We start from the raw sequence: 22,901 nt of genomic DNA, 5'->3' as shown, positions 1-22,901 counted from the left end.
CTTAAGAACTAGGTATCCACCCCAGAAGTGCCTTAAATAAGACGGGCAATACTTTCCAGGGCAGTTTTGAGGAGAGCTGCACTGACATTGCAGGACCAGGCGGTGACAACAGTCCTGAGTTGCAGAAAAAGAAGGCAACAAGGGTCTGGGAGGAAGGGAAGGAGGTGACGAGGCACCTCAAGGGGAGGGTAAGGAACCAGTGGCAGCAGTCGCAGGCCATGTCTGATAAAGCATTGCCAATGGTCTCCAGCAAGATTGGACTATAAGGTGGTCATGAACCACATCTTTGTACTCGTAAGTGCTGTAAGATCTTGAACGGTAACAAATACCCACATATCCTGCTGTCTCTAGAAAGAATTTCAGGTGATCCTGAAGGATTGGGACTGATCATCAAGTGTAACTTAATAGTGTAACTGTTTAAGTTAAAGAGGTCAAAAACATTAGAAGAAAACTGGACAGAAAAACAGCTCCTTTCTGCCATACTGCCTTTTCATTTCAGGGAAGTTTCACGTAAACGTCTATGGATTGCACTGTTTGTCTTAAATGTCACTTTTGGAGCAATGCCTACAACGAACCAGTGACAAATACTAGATTGCTGTATGTAGCATGCTGAGACTCATCTGCAAGTGAGGTAATCAAGAAATGAAGAGATGAATTAAGGTGAAATTAAAAAAACACTAAAAAGATTTAAAAAATTAAAGGAATTAAAAAAAAACAACAACAGGTTAAAGACACCAATAGAGATCTGGAAATAACCTGTGGCTGTATAACCATTCACAGCTTTTTAGTCTGTCTTCACCTTATGAAGACCGCCGTCAATAGCATCTAACTTGGAAAATAAGTCCTGGGCATGGCCGATAGCCTGTTTCTATAAATGGGGAGTAGGAAGGAAGACTCCCTAGGAAGCCTCTTTCAGCAGGATTTTTCAGCTGGGAAAGAAGTGAGGAGACAGGTCATCAGAGAGGTCTGTAAAGCAACCAGTGATGTGCATAACCACATTTTACTCACGGCTCCCCCTTCCCAAGTGCTGGCGAACGGGGAGCGATTCAGGCACTAAGCAGAACGACCTCATGACAGTCCAGAATATCCTACCTGGGCTCCTAATTCAGGGGAGCGTGGGTCTCACTTAAGTCCGGTCTCGTATCAGCCAAGGCTGTGCCCTCCCCAGTAAAAGTGCCATACAGGAAGATTAAAAGAATTATGATGAAGCATTTTTTTACACAAAAATATAATTAAACAATATAAAAATAAAATTAAATTGTTGGGCTTTTTGCTTTCCACCTCCCTTTGACTCATCAGCATGTCTGCACGGGCCATCCAGGAGAACACTACTATGGGACAGCTGCCAGTAAAACGGTGATCTTGTCCCACGCTGACATGACGTAAACTGGTTTCAACCAAGGCAATGGAGTCTGGCCACTGAGTATCTAACAACAGCATTTCACTGCTGCTCACAAACAAGGACCTGATCAACATGCTGCTAGAACCAGTGACTTCTAAGGTTTGGTTCAACTGGGTTTTAAGAGAGCAACGCATATATTCACCTTTAATGAACCAGACTCGTAAAGATAAAACATAGCTTAGTAAATACTAGTGTATTCAACAGTAATAATCGGTTTGATACATATTTGTACATAGTCACACTGAGAAGACACATTGGACATGTTTTTATATTCTTAGATCATAAACTCAGAGGGGCAAGTGTTAAAACATGAAGGAGATAATGGCTCGGTGCCTGGCCAGGAAGGCAGGCGGGCAGGAAGTGACTCATCTGCCCATTGACTGCACGAAGTACTCACAGAGGAAATTCATCTGTAGGTTAGCCCGGCAGACTCTCACTGCCATAATGGATTAAATCTTCCCATCATTGGACTATTGTAGCACTCAAAAAACATTAAAACATATGACTGTTTGTGGGGGAAGTTGGTTTAAAAGGGAAAGAAGTTACCAGTGTCCCCTGCCAAGGCACTGATAAATGGGTTCTGTAGCAATGGCAACGGTGAGGGAGAGAGTAAATCAGCAGCAGGTATCATTTTCTTATGACTGCGTGCTTCTCATTTATCTTGAATGCTCTGAATTCATGCTATGAATCAGAAGCAATACCACAACAGTAGTATTTCAACTGGTCTGGTAGAGAAAGATCTCAGCGGCATCTGCTCTTCCAAATTTATTCTTTGGTTACTTACCCAACACACTTGAGTGACTAGGACCTCTTTGCAGAGTCTGAAAGAACAACAGTGCTTTTTTTTTTGCCGATATAGAAAAGATGGGTCTTTCTGCAAGCTGAATAGAATGTCCCTGTGCCTCCTCTTCTTTGCTTCTAACTGGGAAACAAAGCTGCCCAGGTGGCCTTCCAGAGAGAGTGACCTCAGAGTGATCGGAGTTCACAGTATCCTTCCTTGATTCCTTTTGGCTTTCGTTCCATTTCTCATGTTATACAAAAGGGAGAAGCAGATCCCTCAGATCTCAGAAACCTCTGCTCAATAAAGAAGCATAGTTCCATTTCATAAAGTAATACACTGACTACTTCTAATCCGGGGAATCTGAAGAGACAACTTTCTTTTTACTGATATACTAGCTAACACATTATCCCTCAAAAATGATCAACCATTAAGATACTACATAGAATGAGAGAATTCACTCTGCCTAAATTGTACAGTATGCGTTTGGATTTAGATACCTAACACACATCTGCGTGGTAGACAGCAACCCAGTCATGCTCTTTTCAGGGCTGCGTAACTCTGTAGACAATTAAAATGTCTTCACTGATCTAGAAAAGTTTCCCGGGCATTATCAAATTTGTCCTGATGTGCTCAAAGGTATTGTTTAGAGGGATGCAAGCTTGACTTGCAATCTAGTAAAGACAGGTGCTAAAATGTGGGAGGTCTTAGGTTCTCAGATGTCCTCAGCAAGAAAGGGAGTGAACCTGTATCACTTTCTTGTTTCCTCTACCCCCAGAACACAGGGTATCTTAAGTGAGACGACTCACTACCATTTCTTCTTGAAGGGGCCACTTCACAACCAAGACTATGAGAGAGATGAAGACAGAAGAGCAGAATTACAATTACACTGCACCTTACCTGTCTCATCAATTTAAGCTTCAGCTGTTAAGTACTCAGGACATCTGCAAATCAGGCCTTACCAACGGTGCCCGTTAAAGAATGAACGCACAGAGTTTGCACTCACTAGTGAAAACCTTGGTTTAAGTGGGCTAATTTGTCCGTGTTAAGCAGGAGCTCAGATGCTGCAGTATTTCTTCATCCTCCCTGGTTTTGTCCTCTGCTAAGCATCACAGGCCCTTTCTAGGCATGCTGTAATGGAAGCTGCTGCAGCTTTCCTCTTGCTGTCGGGGAATTTCAGCAAGCTTGCTGAAGAGCTCATATATTCGGCCTCCTCCGAGTTCAGATACCTCAATACACATACCTTGCTTGGTTGCACTGTTCTACGGCAATGAAAGGATGTATCCCAAAGGTCCGGCAGTATACTGAACTGGTTGAGTCCAGCAGGCGCTAGCACATCAGGTAGCCTGTCCTAAGAGATCCAGTCTCCAGCTAGTTGCCAGCTTGTTCATGGCTCTGCTGACTGTGCTTTAGAAGAACAGTTAAACTCTAGATTTCCACCCAAAACAGATTAATTAAAAAAAAAGGGGATCTAGCAGTATTTTGTCAGCCAAACTGCTGAACTGGACCACAAATGTGATTAGTACTGTACGACTGGAAAAGCTGTGGGACATACAGTACCTCAGTATTCTAGGCCCAGTTTTACCGGAGCAGAGGAAACATTTTTCATCTATGAAAAAATAAACTTGGTTCAATTTTCTTCCACTTACTCAGCTGCAATGATCTACGCACAGGTTTGAGGACACCACAGGAATGTGAGTGCCCAGTTCTCATACTTGTTGCTAACTGGGCATTCCCTTGCTTCATGAGACTTCATGTGTTTCATTAGTAAGGAAGGTAACTCTCTGCATTACCTGGCATTTCAGCTTTCCTGAAACACAGTTGCTCTGCTTCACTGTGTAGTTTCTCTGGCCCTCAGGCAGATCTTACAGTACAACAACTTTGAAACAAGCAGAATATAAAACGCAAAACCTTCTCAAACACAGCATAAGCATGGAGAACATGAAGGAAACTTTGAGCTCGACTTTCACCTCAATTTTGTGCTGCTATGACTCCGCTGATTTCAAGAGAGTTCTAATTTCCACTGGGCAGAGGGAAGAAAGTCAACCAGCCTCCCATAGAAGAGTATTTAGGAAAAGGTCCTGCAGTTCTAGGGAGCAGCTCATCACATAACTTTACGTAGCAAATTACGTTAGATGAGGCCCTAGCTACTGATCTATAGGGAAGTGATGAATAAAACAGTACTTCCAGCATAGGTGGATGAAATTTCTCTTGACTAATTTTTTTATCATTTTGCATGGTAAAAAAAGCTCGTGGTGCTTGACTGTGGGGATCCGGTAGCTATGTTCTGGCTTCGCAATGGCCAGCTAGTAATATCCACCAAACAGAACAGCTAGCAAGAATTTTTGATTGTAAATGAGACCACCATGTAAGGGGCTGATGCAGCTCCAGTGGTGATGAAAAACTATGCCTTTAGCTGGCCTGTGAAAATTCAAGTAGGAAGACCGTCATAAATGTTAATAGCTCCAGGATTCTTCACCCTTCTCCAGTTTCAGTGTAGACACAGCATCCTGTAGGAAACTTCTCGTTTTCACGGGCAGTAGGATCATGAGTGCAGGTCACTCTCACCCTGGCGTAGGTCTTTGTGAGAAGGAACAGGAAGGGGTGGCTCTGTGCTCTGGGAGGGAGGTGGATAAATTCCACTTCTTTTGATTGATGTCATGTTCCCCGTGGAGGAACTACTACACAATCAGTCTGAACAGTAATGTTTCTGTCATTTTCCCAAACTCTTAACAGTAAGCCAGCTACTATAATTACTGTTCTCATGATTTCACTGTATCACACCGAAGTACTGGGGCCTCATAATCCCTCATTCTCTGAAATTTTACAGTATTTTAACCCACCTGGTTTCAAGGGAGCTACTTCTAAATTTAAGCAAATCAAGAGAGAATCAGATCTTCTTTGTGCTAGCAAGCCTCTCAAAGGATTTACTGTGCTGTAAGCAACCACTCCATTCTTATGTTTACCTTGCAGGTAATAACAAGAATATTCTGTGGAGAATTCAAATACAGGAGAAACATACCAGGCAAGTCACTGAAAGAAATTTAAGGCTTACCTTTCTCTGTAAACATGTAATGCATTAGTAGATTAATTTCCCATTAGACAAATGAATGACACAGCATGCAGCATGCTACAGAAGATGAACTGCATATCAGATGCAGTAAAACTCTAATCACAATTAAAATAGTCAAGTAAACATTATCTGAGTCAGAACCAAGCTACACTAGGGTAGCTCTTCACCATGCTGCTAGGTTTGAAGTGTAGCTTATATGCCAGGGCTTAATGCCCGCATTAAAGTTACCCTGGTTACTGAGGACTCCCATTCAATCACCTGAAATCGTTCTCTCTGCAGTGAAGAACTGCATGTTTATTACAGAGTTGGGTTTTGATAAAATGACCCAGAGTACAGACACAGATACCTGAACCAGTGTATTTAAAATTGAAATTAGAAAAAAAACAGAAACAAAAAGCTCTTGATCCGTGTCTTCAACATCAGCACTGTGACAAGGAGCACGGTAACCAGAGATGTAGCAGAATTGTCATGATACTGATAATACAGAAATACTTACCACAGCATGATGATAAATCTCAATATTGCTAACTACACTAAGACAAACAGCATATATAGATGAACAAAATACAGTGACATAGCTTTAGCATCATAATTTTTCTAAAGTGGCATAGTCATTTGGAAGGACAATCTGAATCGCATATAGTTCTAACCGTTACAGGAAATAAAGGATAACAGTCAATTAAGCCTGCTCTTCTGCAAGATTCACTATACTCTGGATATATGAACGCAACCATACAAGTCTTCAGGTTACATCAGGTCAATCAAAACAGTCAACCGATATAAGTAGTCTTGGGAAGAGTTTAGAAAACTAAAAGCCACATCAGGCCTGCAGTATATGCAGTCCTTAGTTTACGTAAAGTTTACGTCCCTTAAAGAAAGTATGTTCACTGGTATCAACAGAGGTCCAGGATGATTATTTTTAAATGCTTTGTAAACTACGGATACAATTGATAGAAGGATGGAGATTCAGAAGAACTGTATGTTAAGTAATTTGGAGGATATACATGTTACGTGCTTGGATTTTTCCTAACCTCTTCATCCCAATCAAAATCTAACGTAGCATCATCTAGCTCCGCTATCGAGAAGAGAGATTTCTGTGGGACCACACTGGCTTTACTAGCATTACCCAACGCAAAACTCTTCCTTCTGCTAGGATTGCTCACATGCACCTTCAGCAATGGGCTATGGCTTTCCTTGTTAGTGTCAATCTTAATGGTAGGCGAGGTTTCCAATTTTGACTCGGGACATGATGCAAAGGAGAACGTCGACAGTTTGGCTAATGTGCTGGAGCGCACCTTCCCTGTGCTTGGGCCACAAAGCTTCTCCTCTTCCTCCCTTTTCTTTTCAGTGGGTGGAGATGACATGGCATCAAAACTGACATCAGAGCGTATTGTTGCGTCTCCTCTGATCTCTCTCCCTAAGGCCTGACTCCGTTGCTCTTCTCTCCCTTTATTATCAATTGATCGTTTTTCCAAACTATTTTTTCCTAAGCAAGTCAATGTCATCTTGGATTTCTCAGGGGGGCAGCATTCTTCTGGCAGCTGCTCTCCCTGGAGCCGCCCTCCAGGCTTAAAAATAGTTTCACTCTGAAAAAGAGAAAATTCTTCATTTTTCTTCTCTGACGAATGACCAAGTTTTGTTCTTGGTCTGAAGGAAAATTTAGCTAGTTTAGCTGCTGGAGGACTTTCACTGTCAAGGATTTCTGGCTCATGGGAACTTACTACCTTTGCTTCCTTCACTACTTGACCTTTACTTCGTTTTCTCATGGAAATTGTTGCAGTTTTTGCTGCTACAGATACACTGCTCTTTTCCTCCCCTAGCACAGAATCTGCATCACTTGAAAGATCTGGCAGGCCAGATGCAGGTAATACTGAAGGAAGGGCCTTTGCCTTGGGGTCCTGCGTACTTGTAAAGAATCCACGTGATTTCTCTGTGTGCAGTCTCTGCCAGCTTTTAGAAACCCGTTGTGTAACAACTGAATCCTGCACACTAGCACTTGGTGATGCTGGGTCTTGAATATTTGCTTCTGAAGAAAAACAGTTGTGTCCTTCAGTCCTTTTCCTGCTTATCTTGGAAACTTTGTCCTGTTCCAAAGGAGCATGTAGATTCACAGTTGCTAGCGACTCTCTCATTCCATTTCCCTTCCTTGGTATTGAAGCACTTCTTTCTTCAGAACAGGATGTTTCACACAGGGTTTCTGAAGCCAAGTCATTTGGAGATATCTTGGGCACTGGAGACTTCTTCTGAAAACTTTCTTCAGCATCAGTGTTGCTCTCTTCCAGGCTGTCAAACCATGCCAGGCTGCCATCATCACCTCTCTTACTATGTTTAATCAAGTGTTTTGTATTTTTGTTATTACCATGTGCCGGCTTGCATAAGGGTTCTAGGTGTACATCCCCTTCACAGTTGCCTTCAGGCAAAGAAGGCTGTGGCCTGGAGTTATTCTCTTGTTGATTTGAAGGTTGTGACGGAGACGTTTGCTTTGACTGCCCAAATGTATCCTCATTCAAGCATCTTGTAGTAGTGCTGAAACTTGTCTCTTCGGGCTGCAGCTGGCATGAATTTTCCTTTTGTAATCTATGGAATGAAAAAAACCAAAGCAATAGTAATTTATTTTTCTTTTTTTTCTTTCTTTATTGCATTAGTTATGCTTCATATGTATGAATGGTTAAAAGCTACAAATAATGTAGGTCACAAAACTGCATTATTAAGTTTCACGTTAGCTCCAAACACTGGTGTTGCAGCCTGTGATCTTTCAGCACCTTCTACAGTAAGTGGCAGAATTTAGTGTCCCCAATAAAAGATAGGCAGATGGACAGAGAAAGCAACCACCTAAACTTCATTTCCTTGGGAAACAAAAAAAAAAAACCCAAAAAACCCAAATAAAAAGCTTTGTACTACTTACAGCCATTGCTAGAGTCCCTGAGGGATTACATATTCTGTAAGTATATCTTCTAGAACAGGAACCTCATCAGATTTTCTCCTGAGCAAGGCAAAGCCTCAAACGAGTTATCAGAATGGAAAACCTAGGTATTACTTGGAATAGTGGTTGCTGGTGGTTTTCTCTCACAATCACTATGGACCCAACATGTCAAAAACTCCACACGATAGAGTGAAAGCATCTCAGATCACCTATAAAACTTAATTATCACTGTCTGTGACTGTTAATATTCTCAGGGCCCTCCAAAACAACAGAGATGCTAGAATGAGGGTTCCCTCCAATCTCAGTATAGCTGATATTCTGTCTATTGTACCTAAACATATAATTTCCAAGAAAGAGAGCATTCTGCTTTTTGCTAAATAGTGATTTTAACCATGGGTGAAGAGCAGCCACATTCTATCCCCAAAGTGACTGCATTAGTGTAGGTGAAATGATTCCTATGCATTATAAACAGTTCCTCTGCTATATGAGAGAGAAAACACTATATTTACACGTATCTTTTAGAATCATTATTATCATTATTCACTAATATGCTTATTCTTAAACTTTTGATGGAAAGTAGCAGAAATGATCTGACTCATCAAGAAGGGCTGAAAGACACATGCTTGTTTTACTGAATTATAGTTTAGGGGGAATGCATGGGAGAAGTCTTCTAATACAGAATAGGTTGTTTCAAAGAGGACATTCATTTAGTATTCTCTAAGCTGCTTAAGAGGCAGGGAAGAAGAAATCAGCTTAATTTGCAGCATAGGGGATTCAGTGGGATATTAGGAAAACCTTTATGAGCATTAGGATGGAGCAACAATGGAACAGACTACCCAATGGCAACGGAAAATCCTCTTCGTTAGAAGGCCTTTGGAGCAGGTAACACAAGCCCCTGCCAGGAAGGTCAAACGCAGACCTGATCCGGTCTCTGTATTTGATCTCCCATCCCATCCTACATTTCTATGATCCCTTATGAACACCTCTGTTTTAAAACTAGCTTTTGTCTGTCTGTTGGAGATATCCAACTTTCATCTGCTTTTATTGCCTCTGTGGTTATTTAAGATGTCCTTACTATAAGTTACAAAATAAGTCTGAAAAATATTTAAAGGAAAAAGCGTATTTTCCCAGCTGTTCTTATTCCATTAGCTTCGGTAACATTAATCTTTTATCTTCCCTTCACAATAAGAAAGTAAGAGTTTCTTTAGAGCCTAATCTCATTTCAGGAAACAAATGTTATTTTTTTGTATTTTATTTCCTTCCAATCCTAGCGTTTTCCTCTCAGCCCCAGTAAGTTAAAAGTTTTCTGTTAATAACAGCAAATAGACTTTCCAAAGATTATTGCAGTGAGCTGAAAACTAGAGAAGAGACAGTGAAAATTCCAGCGTGTAAAAAAGAAAAATCACCCAGAACAGAACTTGGATTCAGGCTTATATTTTCAATTTACAGAAAGGGAAGGATCCTGACAAGCCCAACACAAAAGAAGGCTTAAAAAATATGAAGCAGATCTGCTGTATCTTACCAAGCAAGTAACAAAAGGTTATATAAAATTATTTGCTCAGCTACAGAATCCGGGCTTTTGACCCTAAGAAGCTCCACTGAAACTTACGTGAGCATAGAATTGAGATATGACTTGGGAACTGATTAAAATGTTCTTAAATTCTTTGCAAATTCTATAACCCAGAGAGAGAAATGATCTTGTAATGATCTCAGAGTGCTACTTTAAAACAATCTCCCTGCTTATCCATGTCCTCTAAAGAACAAGTCCCTTCCCAATGTCAGATTCTATTTTTAGACCCTCTCCAGATATTATTGTCAAACAATTCTTTTTCGCTATTGAATTATTTTGTTACTCTGCATATTATAACCTGTCAAGTCTTTGTAGCTCTTTGTGCAGAAGATCTTGCAGCTCCAGTCGCTCCAATATGAGTTCACACTGTGTTCGGTACTGTGCCATTGGATTTTCTGGAAATGAGGTGTGTAAGGCATTGATGCCACCGAGAAGTGCACCCCCCTATGTCACCAATTTTTTGTTTTTGGCTTTTTTTTTTTTTTTTTATTTTGTATCTTGTCACGTGTTTGTAGCTCTTTGTGCAGAAGATCTTGCAGCTCCAGTCGCTCCAATATGAGTTCACACTGTGTTCGGTACTGTGCCATTGGATTTTCTGGAAATGAGGTGTGTAAGGCATTGATGCCACCGAGAAGTGCACCCCCCTATGTCACCAAAGAGATAAAAAAACATAGGAAGCTATCTTTATTATTCAGCACCAAATTTAAACACCAGAGGCCATTTTATACACAATTCTCCCTTAGATATTTTAAAGCTTAAGGTAGCAAATATTTACTGAGTAACTGTATTCACACAAATAATCCTATTAGGTCTGCTCACACAGGCAATGTTGCTTATACCCATAAAGCAATTATATGATCAAGCCTGCAGTTTACTTGTACTGGTTTATTTTTATTTATACAAAAAACGGAAAGTCCACTTAAGGCTTGAGAACATCATGACTAAAAATGGAGATTAGGATTAAAGAAATTATACCTGGTAAAAATTCTGCCCATGTGAGACACTTTTATAACTGAAGAAGTTCTGATTGCTGAAAGTTTTCATTAGCTTTGCCTAATTATTTAAATGGAAGGACCTGGGTATTAAGGCTTGTCAACACAGGGTAAATTGACCAGCAAAAATATTTCTGAATAGCTCTTTACAAGTAACTAACTATTCAGGAATAATTCCAGAGAGCAAGTGATTTTAATCTGGGACAATTGTGCTGTGCCTTGTGAAAAATAAAGTAGTTTTTATTTGGAACAGAGCATCTGCACAAAGCGATTTGTTTCACAACAAATAAACTAGAATAGTCTGTAGTTAATTGCTCTTTGGAAAAAAAAACCCACACCACAAACCCTCTATTTTGCCACAGATTAGCTAGCATTTACCACTCCTGTCTAATCTATAAAGCTCAATACAACTAATGAACAAGATGCGTATCGTGCCATGAGAGCAATAGCAAAAGTCAACAGAGCCTCTACAACCAGAAATTGCTACATACGGCATCACATGGACCATACATTTTCATTTGTGGCAATATCTGGTTCTTCCATTTTGAAATGTTAAAATTTTGTATTAAAAAATAATTTACATTGAAAAAACATCATTCTGGTGGCTAACTAAAGCCCTCTAAAACTACACAGTGCTAAAACTAAGGCTGTCCATGCAACCATTAATGCATCCCATTGAAGTTATCACTTGGGGTTTTTTTTGCAGATCACTTCAGGAACATGATAGATCTGTTCTACATAGAAGCATTAGTCTGTAGCCATGGAAAAGGTTGTTGTAGAACCTCTCTGCTGTATGTGTTTCAAGGACTGGAAGGTTCATAGTTAATGAGGCAGGGACTGTAGAAAGGAAAGTCCAGTCTCTTGGTTAGGACGGTTGAAAGCAGCCAAGGAGAACTAGATTCTATCTCTGACACTAAGTTCCAGTTCTTGTGATTCAGAATGAGTCAGTTAAGCAAAGGTTTTGAAAGGCAATAAATCTGTAACTGGGAGCCTGATGTGGTGTGGGCACAGGAAACTGCAGTCAACAGGAAGTGTGCTCAAACACTCAAAATGCTACTACTCTGAAACTGGGGCCCTAACCATCTCTCATAGGGTATGCTCCAGTGGACAATTTCTTCTGGATCATGCATAATTCACCTCCAGATCATAGAACAGGAGTAGCACCAACCCATCATTTCACAAGGACTGTGTGAAGATAAGTGAATTGATATTTCTGAAATACTAAAACACACTGGAGATGAATACCCCAGAAAAACACATGAAGAAATATAGAATTCTACCTTTAGAAGAGCAGGTAATAAAACATTGAGTAAAACACTGACAAAGGATAGTTGCTTTTGGCTTGAGTACTGTCAACCTGTGACCTAAGGATCCAATGGGAAAAAAAGGAACACGCGAATATATATCTTGAGATAGATGCCCAAGGGGTACAATTATGTCTCGCCCTCACTGACTTTTCAGTACTTTACTTGGCTATCACAATGAGCTTCTTTTAAATGTTCCTCTGTGTGTGTGTGTGTGTGTCTGTGTGACATTCTAAGTAGGTTGGGACTGAATTTAAGGTATCAGTGAAGTTTCATTCCTGTGCTGGTGCTTACATCTCTGAGATATCTGCCCCTCTGAGATATCATTTTGAGGAGAGGAAGGTAGCCATATGACAAATCCACACACTGTGGAACTGAGGGCAGAGGATCTAGAACAGAGAGAAAAAAGAAAGTATTACAGGGAAAGTAAGCAGAAAGGAAGGATGTAAAAGTGCCTAAGGACGGGAAGACAACATGTAAAAAGGGAGTAAGAGGAGAGGGATTGGAAAGGGAATAAAACAAGGACGAAAACATGACCAAGAGAAGGAGGGAGACAATGCTAACAAAGAGGAAATGAGGCAAAGAAAAGATCAAGCCAGGGGGATTAGAATATGCTCACGAAGACAAAGTAGGAAGGAGAAAAATAAGGGTGAATTAGAGAACAAAACAAACAAAAAACCCCAATGAACTAGGTTGGTGATGAAAATGTGATAGTCCTCCTTCCCAAGAGGGCTCACAAGAAATAACTGAGCACTGACCTGAGAACTGTGAACTTTCATTTTATACTGGCAAGAATATGACTTTTTGTAGAAGTTGCAAAGACAGTGTTGAAGACAGAGTTTTCTGAGCTGAAAGGTGGCAGCCAGTCCTTCAAGAATGACACTGGTACTTCCCCATTTACAACCTCATTCTACAGACTGACAATTAGGCAGGAAACACAGGATGTATCTATACATAAAGGTTTTTTTTTTCTAGAGAAGGAATCAATTTCTGAAAATAAACTTTTGCATGTTACTTCTATTTTTTTAATAAAACAAATAAATCACTTCCTTCAAAAATAAACTGTTTCAGTGATTTATTTATACTTTCCAAGAGGAAAGTAAAATTTGACCTTAAAGAGCAGATCTCAAATTTGCAGATTCCTAGCAAAAAAGAACACATTTGCCTACTTGCTCATAAGAAGTGAAGAGTGAAGCAAATATGATGAGCATACCAACTACTCCCAGGAAGTCTTCTGCAATTTTCTCACTAACTCTTATTAGATAGATGCTTGTTATGCAAACTGCAGCCCTTGAGGGCAGGGCTGTATAAATATGAAAAAGTGACCCACAGTTAAAACAATTCTTTTACATTTATTCGTGCTGATGAGGTAGAGAGATACACAGATGACAATACACGTTCAGTATTATTATATACATACCTTCCACTTTTTGATCTGTTATGAAAACAAAATTGAGTATTTCAGATTTCAAAACCATATTGTTTTGAAACCAGTGTCCCATCAAATTCCCATCTAGTTAATTACAGGTTTAATTACAGTTAATGAACACTTATGTGATATCTTCTGCTGTTTCAACTGGATATATCACTACAGCTTCTTATTTTAACTTAGATGCAGTGCTGTCATTGAAAAGCTGAGCTCTTCAAAACAGTGCAAGATGAATTGCAGCACACAGTGAAATAATCTTTTGCTACTTAATAAGGTCAGGCCCTGTAGTATTTTTGAGACAAATTCCATTTGCAACACTGTGCAGTAGACTATCCATGGCACAAACTGCAATTAGTCTCTCAACCCTCACTGAAAGAACACAGGAGATCACAAGTGCCTACCTGCCATATGTGACTGTGCATCTATCCTGAAAAGCTTTATCTCCAAAAAAGGAGCGTATCTACTCCTGCAAAGGTCTTTAAAGTCCATTGAGCTAATGGGTGCTATATAAAATTGTTTTAATTTGAATATATTCGTATCAACCTATAGAGAAAAACAGGAAATGCCATTTTGGATCAGACCAGTCATCTGTGGAGTACACCACCTCTGATAGAGCCAAAACCAAGTATTTCAGACATGCTAAAAATCCCCATGCATAAAACTTCGGATAATCTGCTTATGGTAATTTTTTTTCTACTCCAAAGCATGAAGATTTATTTTCCTTAAAAATATTCTATCTGAAGTAATAGTGTCTATATTATTTTCCACACTGCCATTAAAAAAAAGCCTCTATCAGATTCACATTCCTTTTGTTAATTCTAAATGTGTTGCTTCTTCTTTACATTCAACATCCTAATGATGTTACAGTAAACTAAAATCTAGCCTTCAGTATTTTTTCAATGCCTTTTTACATAGAAACATTACACAAATCCAGGTAGTAACTGGAATGCACGATTTTCAGTGTACAGCAACAAAAGTTCTGAGTTGTAGTATCACCACCAACATATTTTAAAGTGATCTAATGGCAAAATAAAGTGTAGGTCTCGGCAACTGTTCGAAACTTGCTCCAAAAAAATGATTTGGTTCTCTCATATCTAGTTAATGAGTGACAGGATAACATCATGGAAGAAAAACTCATCAGAGGCTATTAAACATAGCAATATAGACGCAATTTCTGGCTCAAAAGGCCTTTAAAATGTAGATTACCAAAAGCCAATAGCATGCCAAAACTTCACTTAGGCTGAAAAGTCTAAAAAAAAAGGTACCAGGCCTTTATCACCAATCCAGACTTTTCAGTATAATCTAAGGATTTTAATAATCAAGATGGACTAAAAATGACTTGTCAAGGTCTCTGATAACCTACTTTCCATAAGTGCATGAAACCCTCCCCAAAGAAATGAAGGGAGCTAGCATATATCTACATGATAAACTGAATCCCTTAAATGTGGTATTGCAGCAGTGGCAATGTCTGCAAGAAACCTTACCTGCATAGAAGATTCCATCACCGATACCACAGTTACAGCATCTTCCAAAGTCACAGTATCCCTAAACATCAACCGGGCATGAGCTATCAAAAATAAATGGACATTGAAAGCAAGCGTTACCAAAGTCAAAAAGCAATTTTTTTGTACTAGAAGGGACAGGATATCTCTTCAAATTTGTTCAGCTCTTCAAACACTTGTGTATGGGCCTAACTTGAACATGAATATAATCCTTTTGATTTTAGTGTCAATTTCAACAGGAATTGGAAGGCTTAGTTTTACTAGTAAAGAATGTAATGGGACTTCTGGATTACAGTTACCATGACAGTTCGAATAAAGATGCTCAAAATGCTAGAGTTAAAAAATGTAAAGTGATGGATATCACAACGAAGAGTGTGATATGAAACATCCCTATCTATATAGGTATGTGTCATCACCATAAAGTAAAAAATTAAGTCTAATTTTCATCACAGGTCAGAAAAGATTTGATTTCCTCTAACTGGTCTGTGTCACAAATTTAGTATTATTTAATACGCTTTTCTCTACAATAGCTTTATTTTTTCTTCCTTCCCTTTCTTAAGTCAGCAAAACAAAACTGATTTTTGCAAATGGATAGAATGCAAATAATTTACCACATGAAACTCTCCTCCTAATTGGCCGTGGAAACACACAGAGTTCTTATTCAGCAAGAGAAAGGCAGGTTAATTAATACCATCTATAGAATACTTTGAAAGAACAAAATGCTACTAAAAACCCCAATCATGTGGATGCATAAGAATAGAAGAAACACTGAATGTGAAAATAATATGTAAATCCCTAAAAGTTAGGAATGTCTTTCATTTAAATAATTTTTCCCCCAAAATGGAGAACAAAATATAAACATCTGATGCAGGAAACACTACATTGCTGACTGGCATAAGATAGCATAAAGACCATTTATGGTTGTTATACAAAAATACAGAACATTCTTTTAAATTCATCCTACAAATATCTGATATGCCACTTTATAAAACAAAATCCTGTTAAGACAGAGACCTACTGCTTCCTTTGGTTTTGTTCTTATAAATGAAATATGATTTGAACTCAGAGCTGGAAATGTAAGTCCTATTGCAAAATACAGGCTTGATCATTGATATTTAAGGAAACAAAAATGTGTTATTTTTGATATTTTATTAATTTTAGGATAGAAGCAAATACTTGATGCCTTTCCTCAGGCTGAGTAGGATGGCAACCCAGGACTCAAATGAAGTAAAATAATCCTGAGATTGCTTTTCATAAAGACACGTAACTTCTGAGATTTCTCTCTCAAATGTGATTTCTTCCAGTGGTTCTAGTTTTTATTATGGGTGTGAGAACGGCAAAACTAAAACTGATTTTGATAATCTAAATATAACACCCTTTCCCATATTCAAAATCTCCAACCCCAAGTCTCTTTAGATTAGAAAGATAAAACAATACAAGCATCACCTATCCCTACCTCTATGGAAAAGCTGCTACTTTGCTTACTGGCTATAATTATACTCCTGATCTGCTCATTTTATAAAGGTTAATTGTTAGACTAAAAATAAAATCGCCACGGCCTTACCTTCTGCAAGGCGTATCAAACTCTCTAATAAGCGAATGGTAGTTCGGGCAGCGTTTCTGCAGTCACTCTGACGCTGCATTTGATAGTAGCGTACAAGGATCAGGTTGCTCTCATCAGACAATTTCGGCTGTATACTTTTTATAAGGCAGAAGTAGGTTTTCATCTTTTCCATGCTCCACAGCTTTTCTGATTTGCTTGGGCAACCTGTGTAACAACTGCCTAGTCAGTAATTTTGTAACAACAGACATCAAGCTTTTTCCTAAGAATTCCTGTTAAATAGACAAGTGACTGTACAAGACGCATTACTGTATTTCTGGGGCATACTGGGTTGTCTGTACACTAGTACTCAAGGACTTGGTCAAATTCCAGTGCAGAATCTGACACACCACTCAATCTCTCCCCTACCAAAATCCACAGTAAAGCCTCCAGTAATTTCAACAGAACTGCTGTCAGATTCGCTGCCCACCAGATGGTACAGTCAGTACTGAGTGCTCTAGTATTCCTTAAAATGTAAAATGCTACATGAATGTACATGAATGCTACATGTACCGCCTCTGGCCATTTTACCTACTTTGTAGGAACCAAAAGCTACCTGCCATATTCTGAACATTTTTTGCAGGGAAACATTCTGGGAAGGGAAGGAAGCTAGCTGAAGAAGTTTCCTCTAACCACTTCTTCCCTAACGGGGATCAAGGCCATGCTCCTAAAGTGGATGGAGAAGGGGCTGGTTAAAATCAAATCACACCGCCTTCTCTAATTCCAGAGCACAGAACGCCTTGTAGGGAACACTATTGTTCACTCTTTGAGCCCTGCAGCATGCGCAGCTCAGATTTGTTCTGTCTGAATTAAGTTTCCCGTTAACAGCATGTTCAATTGCATGGTGTGTAGGATCCGCACATCAAGCAAGGTAAAGGCGCAAGATGGAAACTATCCACTTACTGAGCACTCTGGGCCGAAATCTCTTGTAAGTGCTCATAGAGTGAAAGTATAGTGTTCTCAGCTCACCCCTATTAATTAATTAGTGATCTCTATCTTACTCCTGCTTGAAAAACAATCATACTGCAGGAAACTACCACAGCAAAAATGTAAACACTGATTAATATGAAAGACTCAAGAATAACAAACGAAACTGAAAGGTGGGGAAATTAAAAGAACCAACCAAACAACAAAAACACCTTATAATTTAAAAAGACTACTCTTACCTTTATTTTGCAAGATGAAGGATGAAATGATGCGGTCCCATTCCTCATTCTTTGTATCTAACAAAACTAAGACCAGGTCAAATCTGCTCAACAGGGGACTGCCAAGAGCTATGTTGACAGAGACAGACTCATTAGGGTCATAATGGCCTTTTGGGTTTGTTGCTGCCAGGATAGTTGTCCTTGTATTAAGCTTGCACACCAAGCTAGAGAAAAGTATGGTGAACATTATGGTTGAATTAAATTGGGTGGGGGAAATGATTCCAAAGTGTTAAAAATTATCACGTTTTTTATGTTATAAAGAGCACATCTCACCTTTAAAGACCGTAAGAGCTAAACAATAGACACAATTATTGTATTAATATAGATTATATATACAGCATTTCTCAGTCAGAGAATAGGAACTAGACAGAAAGACAGTGATCAGGATACCAAAAGTAACTAAGCAATATCACCATGAGTAATCTATATACAGCTATATACAGCTATGTCCTTAAATGGTGAAAACAAACATAACTTTTCAAAAATAAATACTACTTTGCTGATTTATACAGTACAGAAACACTTTTTTATGATGGAAAGTAACATTTTAGCTTAATACACTGTCGTGGTTTAATTTCAGTCGGCAACTAAGCACCACGTAGCCGCTCGCTCACTCCCCCCCACCCGGTGGGATGGGGGAGAGAATTGGAAGAGCACAAGTGAGAAAAAGTCGTGGGTTGAGATAAAAACAGTTTAATAATTGAAATAAAATGATAATAATAATATGATAATAATAATAATAATAATAATACACAAAGCAAGTGATGCACAGTACACCGCCAGCTTTCCCCAGTTTATGTACTGCGCATGACGTCACATGGTATGGAATGTCCCTTTGGCCAGTTTGGCTGTGCCCCCTCCCAGCTTCTTGTGCACCTCCAGCCTTCTCAGTCAGTAGAGCATGGGAAGCTGAAAAGTCCCTGGCTAGTGTAAGCATTACCTAGCAACAACTAAAACATCGGTGCGTTATCAACTTTGTTCTCATCCTAAATCCAAAACACCATACCAGCTACTAGAAAGGAAATTAACTCTAACCCTGCCGAAACCAGGACATACACATTTTAAGAAAGCAAAATAAAATGTAATATAAATGTATGTTTTATTCCTGTGTGTAAACATGTTATGAATTATGAACCCAACCAACCAATGACAGCAGCCACATCAACTGTTTCTCCAGGGAAATAGCCATTCTCCTCTCTTAACCATGCTATCTTGGCACGTGTTTTCAGATGTGGGGAGAGATTATTTTTATACTAGTAGTTCCAATGTAATCCTTTTGGTTAAGGCAGCAGCAGAAGTATTCTAACTTCGGTTTGTCACCAAGCTATTTCTAGTCAGCTCCTGAGTAACTGCTGCCTCACGTCCAAAGTTCTTCTGTAACTGAGAGGAAGGACCACAGATCTTCTATTAGCTTATACCCAATGGGAAAAAAACCCTTCTCTCCCATGCACCAAAATACGACCTTAAATTAACAAAGTGCTTAACCTATCTGTGCTAAGTTACTACTCAAAAAATCCTCATTAGATGTAGTCCTTAAAAGTGAGCAACTGAGGCTATATGTGCAAGTTAGCAAACTGTGTTTTGGGGTCTACAAAACCAACCAACTGCAACAACGAATCCGGCTACAATAGGTCGCTATCTTACTAAGTAGATAGGACCACATTGACTCAAAATATTTGTCCCCAGCCTGATTACTGGCAAAGGCCAGTAATCTCCCAGGTGAGAGCAGCATTACTTATCCGCTGTCTGCCTAGCATATTTACAGGGGATGCATCAGAATTGAGTTGGGAGAAAAAGTACCACTTTAGAAGGTATTTTTATGATGAATGGGTAAATTCAGGCAAATTCATGGTTGTTTTCAACATACAGCAGAGTATGGCTAAAATCCTTGACATGACATAGGGTAAAGAAGATGCATTAGATCTGTCTTACAGGCAACAGCAAAATGTTCAGCAAAATCCCAAAGGAGAAAGAGGCAGAAAGGAGCTGAGTTATGAAGCACCTAAAGGAGTTAAAAATGGCATAAAACCAAAGAGGCTAAAGAGAGCTTCAGTGGAGATGATCAGAATAAAGGGCATGATCAGTTAGAGGAGCCAAGAAGATGTGATCGGAGCAAGAGCTGAGTTGAAGGCAACAAAGAGGAATGTGGAAAGGGTGACGCCTTTTGAGCAGCAGAGATTTCAGCAATACCAGTCAGGAAATTATTTGGGCCTGGACAAGAGCTGCGTATGACTGACAGAATGAGATTTGAGCTCAAAGAGCAAAGTGGCAGGGGGGAAAATAGCAGATTTGAACACACTCTACTTTGAAAAAGAAAGCAAGGAACTGAACGTAAGCAGGAGTTTATATTTATGCCATGCCTAACATACAAAATTCAGCAGCCTGGAAATCTCTTGGTTTTCTTTTGTTACCATGCAGTATTACTGGATTTTGGAGAAATGAAGTCCCGCTTTCTGAGTTCCAATAAAAATTTCACAAAGTTCCTCATTTCACATATGGTTATTATGACCACTCACAACAAAGGACAAGAAAAGGAACACCAAGTCTTCTTAGGAAAGTGCCCTGGTCTACAGTGGTAGATTGAAAACCCAACAGTGAAGAGGGTATGTATTTATTTGGATCACTTGCAACCTCTGGTCCAGTGCACTGTCCTTTGAAACATTGACTCGTCTAGTTTATGAATACTGCTGAGAACAAATATTAAGTACAACAAAGAAAACATATTTAATCAGCATGACAAACCTCCCTCCAACTTCTAAGTACAAGAGAAACATCTTATGATGTTTTATCACATATGTTAACATGCCACTTACCCTGCCTTTGCAACACTGATGGTTTGTTGCTCCATTGCTTCATGGATACTGGTTCTGTCATGTTCTTTAATACTATTGAACTCGTCAATGCAACAAAGGCCTCCATCTGCAAGCACCAGTGCTCCAGCTTCCAAGTTCCATTCCCCAAAGTCCTTCACAGCAGTCACTGTCAAACCTGAAGAATCAATTACTTCAGTCAGTCTTTTCCATAAAATGCAGGAATGCACTTGAGTGAAGAAAGGGACCCAGCGCACTGGCTTGTGCCACGGACAGAAGGCAAAACAGCAGGTTAGCTCCACCATATACCTCTACCATGTAACTCACTTTACACCTATTGGTAAGAAATCCCACTAGCATTCGGCAGGTTAGCCTGGATCTGTGGAACAGATTCTGTTAAGCTTCCCATGTTCGATAGTGGCTTGTTTCAGGACTTTGTTAATTGAACAAAAGAGATTAGGGTAAGAAGACAAAATCTGCCAGATCAAACTGAAAATTAGGGTAAATGCAAAGATCGCAAAATTATGGAATGGACCCAATCAGCTCCTCCTCCCCATCAACTACTAAAACAGACATATATTTTGGAGCTGCAAAACAAATTTGGGAAAAAAGTATGATTTCAAGTGTCTTTTAACTCCTGGCCCCAGGAAGTGGAGACAAATTCTCACTTTAAGACAATTATGTTTCTTTATGAGATTTTGGGTTCCTCATAATAAGCATTAAGCAAAAACAAAAATTCAAAGATGCCCAAGGATGAAAGGGCCAGGGGTGTGGGGGGGGAAGCACCCAGCACAGATCAGTAAATCTACAGGATACAACACCAGGAGCATGGCAGGTCAGAAACTCTGCACAGCTGTGAAAATGGCCACTCATATGTGCAGCTCCTTTCAAACGTTCTATTCCCTATTTCCCAGCTTCTTCTCTATCTTTAGCACTCCTTTTTCACTTCAGTGTTCAGCTCAAAATATCCTAGTAGTTGACAAGCTGTGACCAGCCTAAAATCTCCTGGAATGCCATGGCAAAACCTGCCCAAGAATCTGCCCCCCCCCAACTTCCCTTGGTTCAGGGAGGAGAGGCCACGGAGGCCTTCTCATCGCTGCGCAGCCACCACAATAGCCATTTGTTCCCAGTCAGCAAGAAGTTATTGGAAATGTATGTTTCCTGATAATATAACGTGTACTTTAGCTTGTTGTGAGGAATCTCCTCCTTTGTGTCCAATCTTTCCTGGTTTCCTGGACCCTGCACTGAACAACTCAGGCAGTCAGTCATATAGCAGAATTATAAAAAAGCAAAATAACCTCTAGCCTTGTGTCAGACATATGGAGAACGCTATTAAAAAGTGGAGCAAGCAACAGATCAGGCAAGTATCAGATGATATTTCTTTGTAAATACAAACCAAAAGTGTCATCTACTTTCCAAACCTTGCACGGGCTTGGAGATTTGCTGAAGGGCAAGGACAAGGCCAAGGCTCTGTGCCTCAGCACTGCGCTCTCTCCTGCTGCAGATCTGGCAGCACTCTACTCCCACCAGCAGGGCTCGGCCTTTCCACGCAGGTGGAAAGATGGCTCCTACATGCCTTCCTGCTGTGCATATTCCACCGCATTCAAGGGCTCCCTGCAGACATTACTAGAGCCTGGCTGTATATTTGTTTCCACACAAAATCTCCTCTTGTGGTGAGGGTACACAACTCGCCCCCCCAAGCCCTGAGCACTTTCTGCTCTTCCCACCCCACACCCCGGCGCCCCCAGAGGCAGGAGGCACGTACACTGGTGCTACCGCGGTAGGTCACTCCTCCCTACCCCTTGCGTGTGGCAGCCACAAGATGGCTTCCCCTACAGGCCTCCTGCTACCACACAAGATGGCCTCCTTTCTGGGCTTCCTGCTTCTGCATAGGGATGTGTTGTTTCAGAGTTTGTGATGTTACCTAAGCCCTTCTTTACAAATACAGGAAGGCTCCTCGACAGCACAGCTGTGTAAAAGACACACTCTGATCCCTCCACAGCCCCTCCAAGGGTGGACCTCTCTAGCAGCAGTGAGATGGATTCGTGGCAGAACTCAGCCCTGTGCAGACGACCTGTCTGCATCCGGGGCGCCCAGCACCCCGCCAGCAAACCCCCCTTTATTCAGGTAGCGGCCCAATGAGCAAGGTGCCAGCTGGGCTCTCTGTTACGCCGCCTCCTGGCACACCACCTTTGGCCAAGAGGTCGGCGCTGCGGGGCTGACCAAGGCGGCGCACCTCCCCTGGGCGGTTGGCCTCTTGCAAGCTGATGGCCCCCGCGCAGCCCCACAGCCCCGAGCCCGGGGGGCCCCTCC

The 22,901-nt window shown here is 40.4% G+C and overlaps 1 protein-coding gene across 1 annotated transcript in view; it reads right to left on the bottom strand.

Moving 5' to 3' along the window:
- Positions 1 to 6,260: 6,260 nt before the first annotated feature.
- MCM9 (minichromosome maintenance 9 homologous recombination repair factor) overlaps positions 6,261 to 22,901 on the bottom strand; it is a 49,107-nt gene continuing 32,466 nt past the window's right edge. Inside the window, exons 7-12 of the mRNA XM_009289181.1 lie at positions 20,592 to 20,766; positions 17,740 to 17,942; positions 16,538 to 16,741; positions 14,956 to 15,038; positions 10,045 to 10,190; positions 6,261 to 7,830 (exon numbers count right to left, since the gene is read on the bottom strand). Coding sequence (XP_009287456.1) covers positions 6,261 to 7,830; positions 10,045 to 10,190; positions 14,956 to 15,038; positions 16,538 to 16,741; positions 17,740 to 17,942; positions 20,592 to 20,766 — 2,381 coding nt within the window. The remainder of the gene's footprint in view (positions 7,831 to 10,044; positions 10,191 to 14,955; positions 15,039 to 16,537; positions 16,742 to 17,739; positions 17,943 to 20,591; positions 20,767 to 22,901) is intronic.

The sequence above is a fragment of the Aptenodytes forsteri genome, unplaced genomic scaffold, assembly GCF_000699145.1.
Source record: "Aptenodytes forsteri isolate BGI_AS27 unplaced genomic scaffold, ASM69914v1 Scaffold217, whole genome shotgun sequence".
Lineage (NCBI taxonomy): Eukaryota > Metazoa > Chordata > Aves > Sphenisciformes > Spheniscidae > Aptenodytes > Aptenodytes forsteri.
This window is presented reverse-complemented; position numbering and strand designations above follow the sequence as displayed.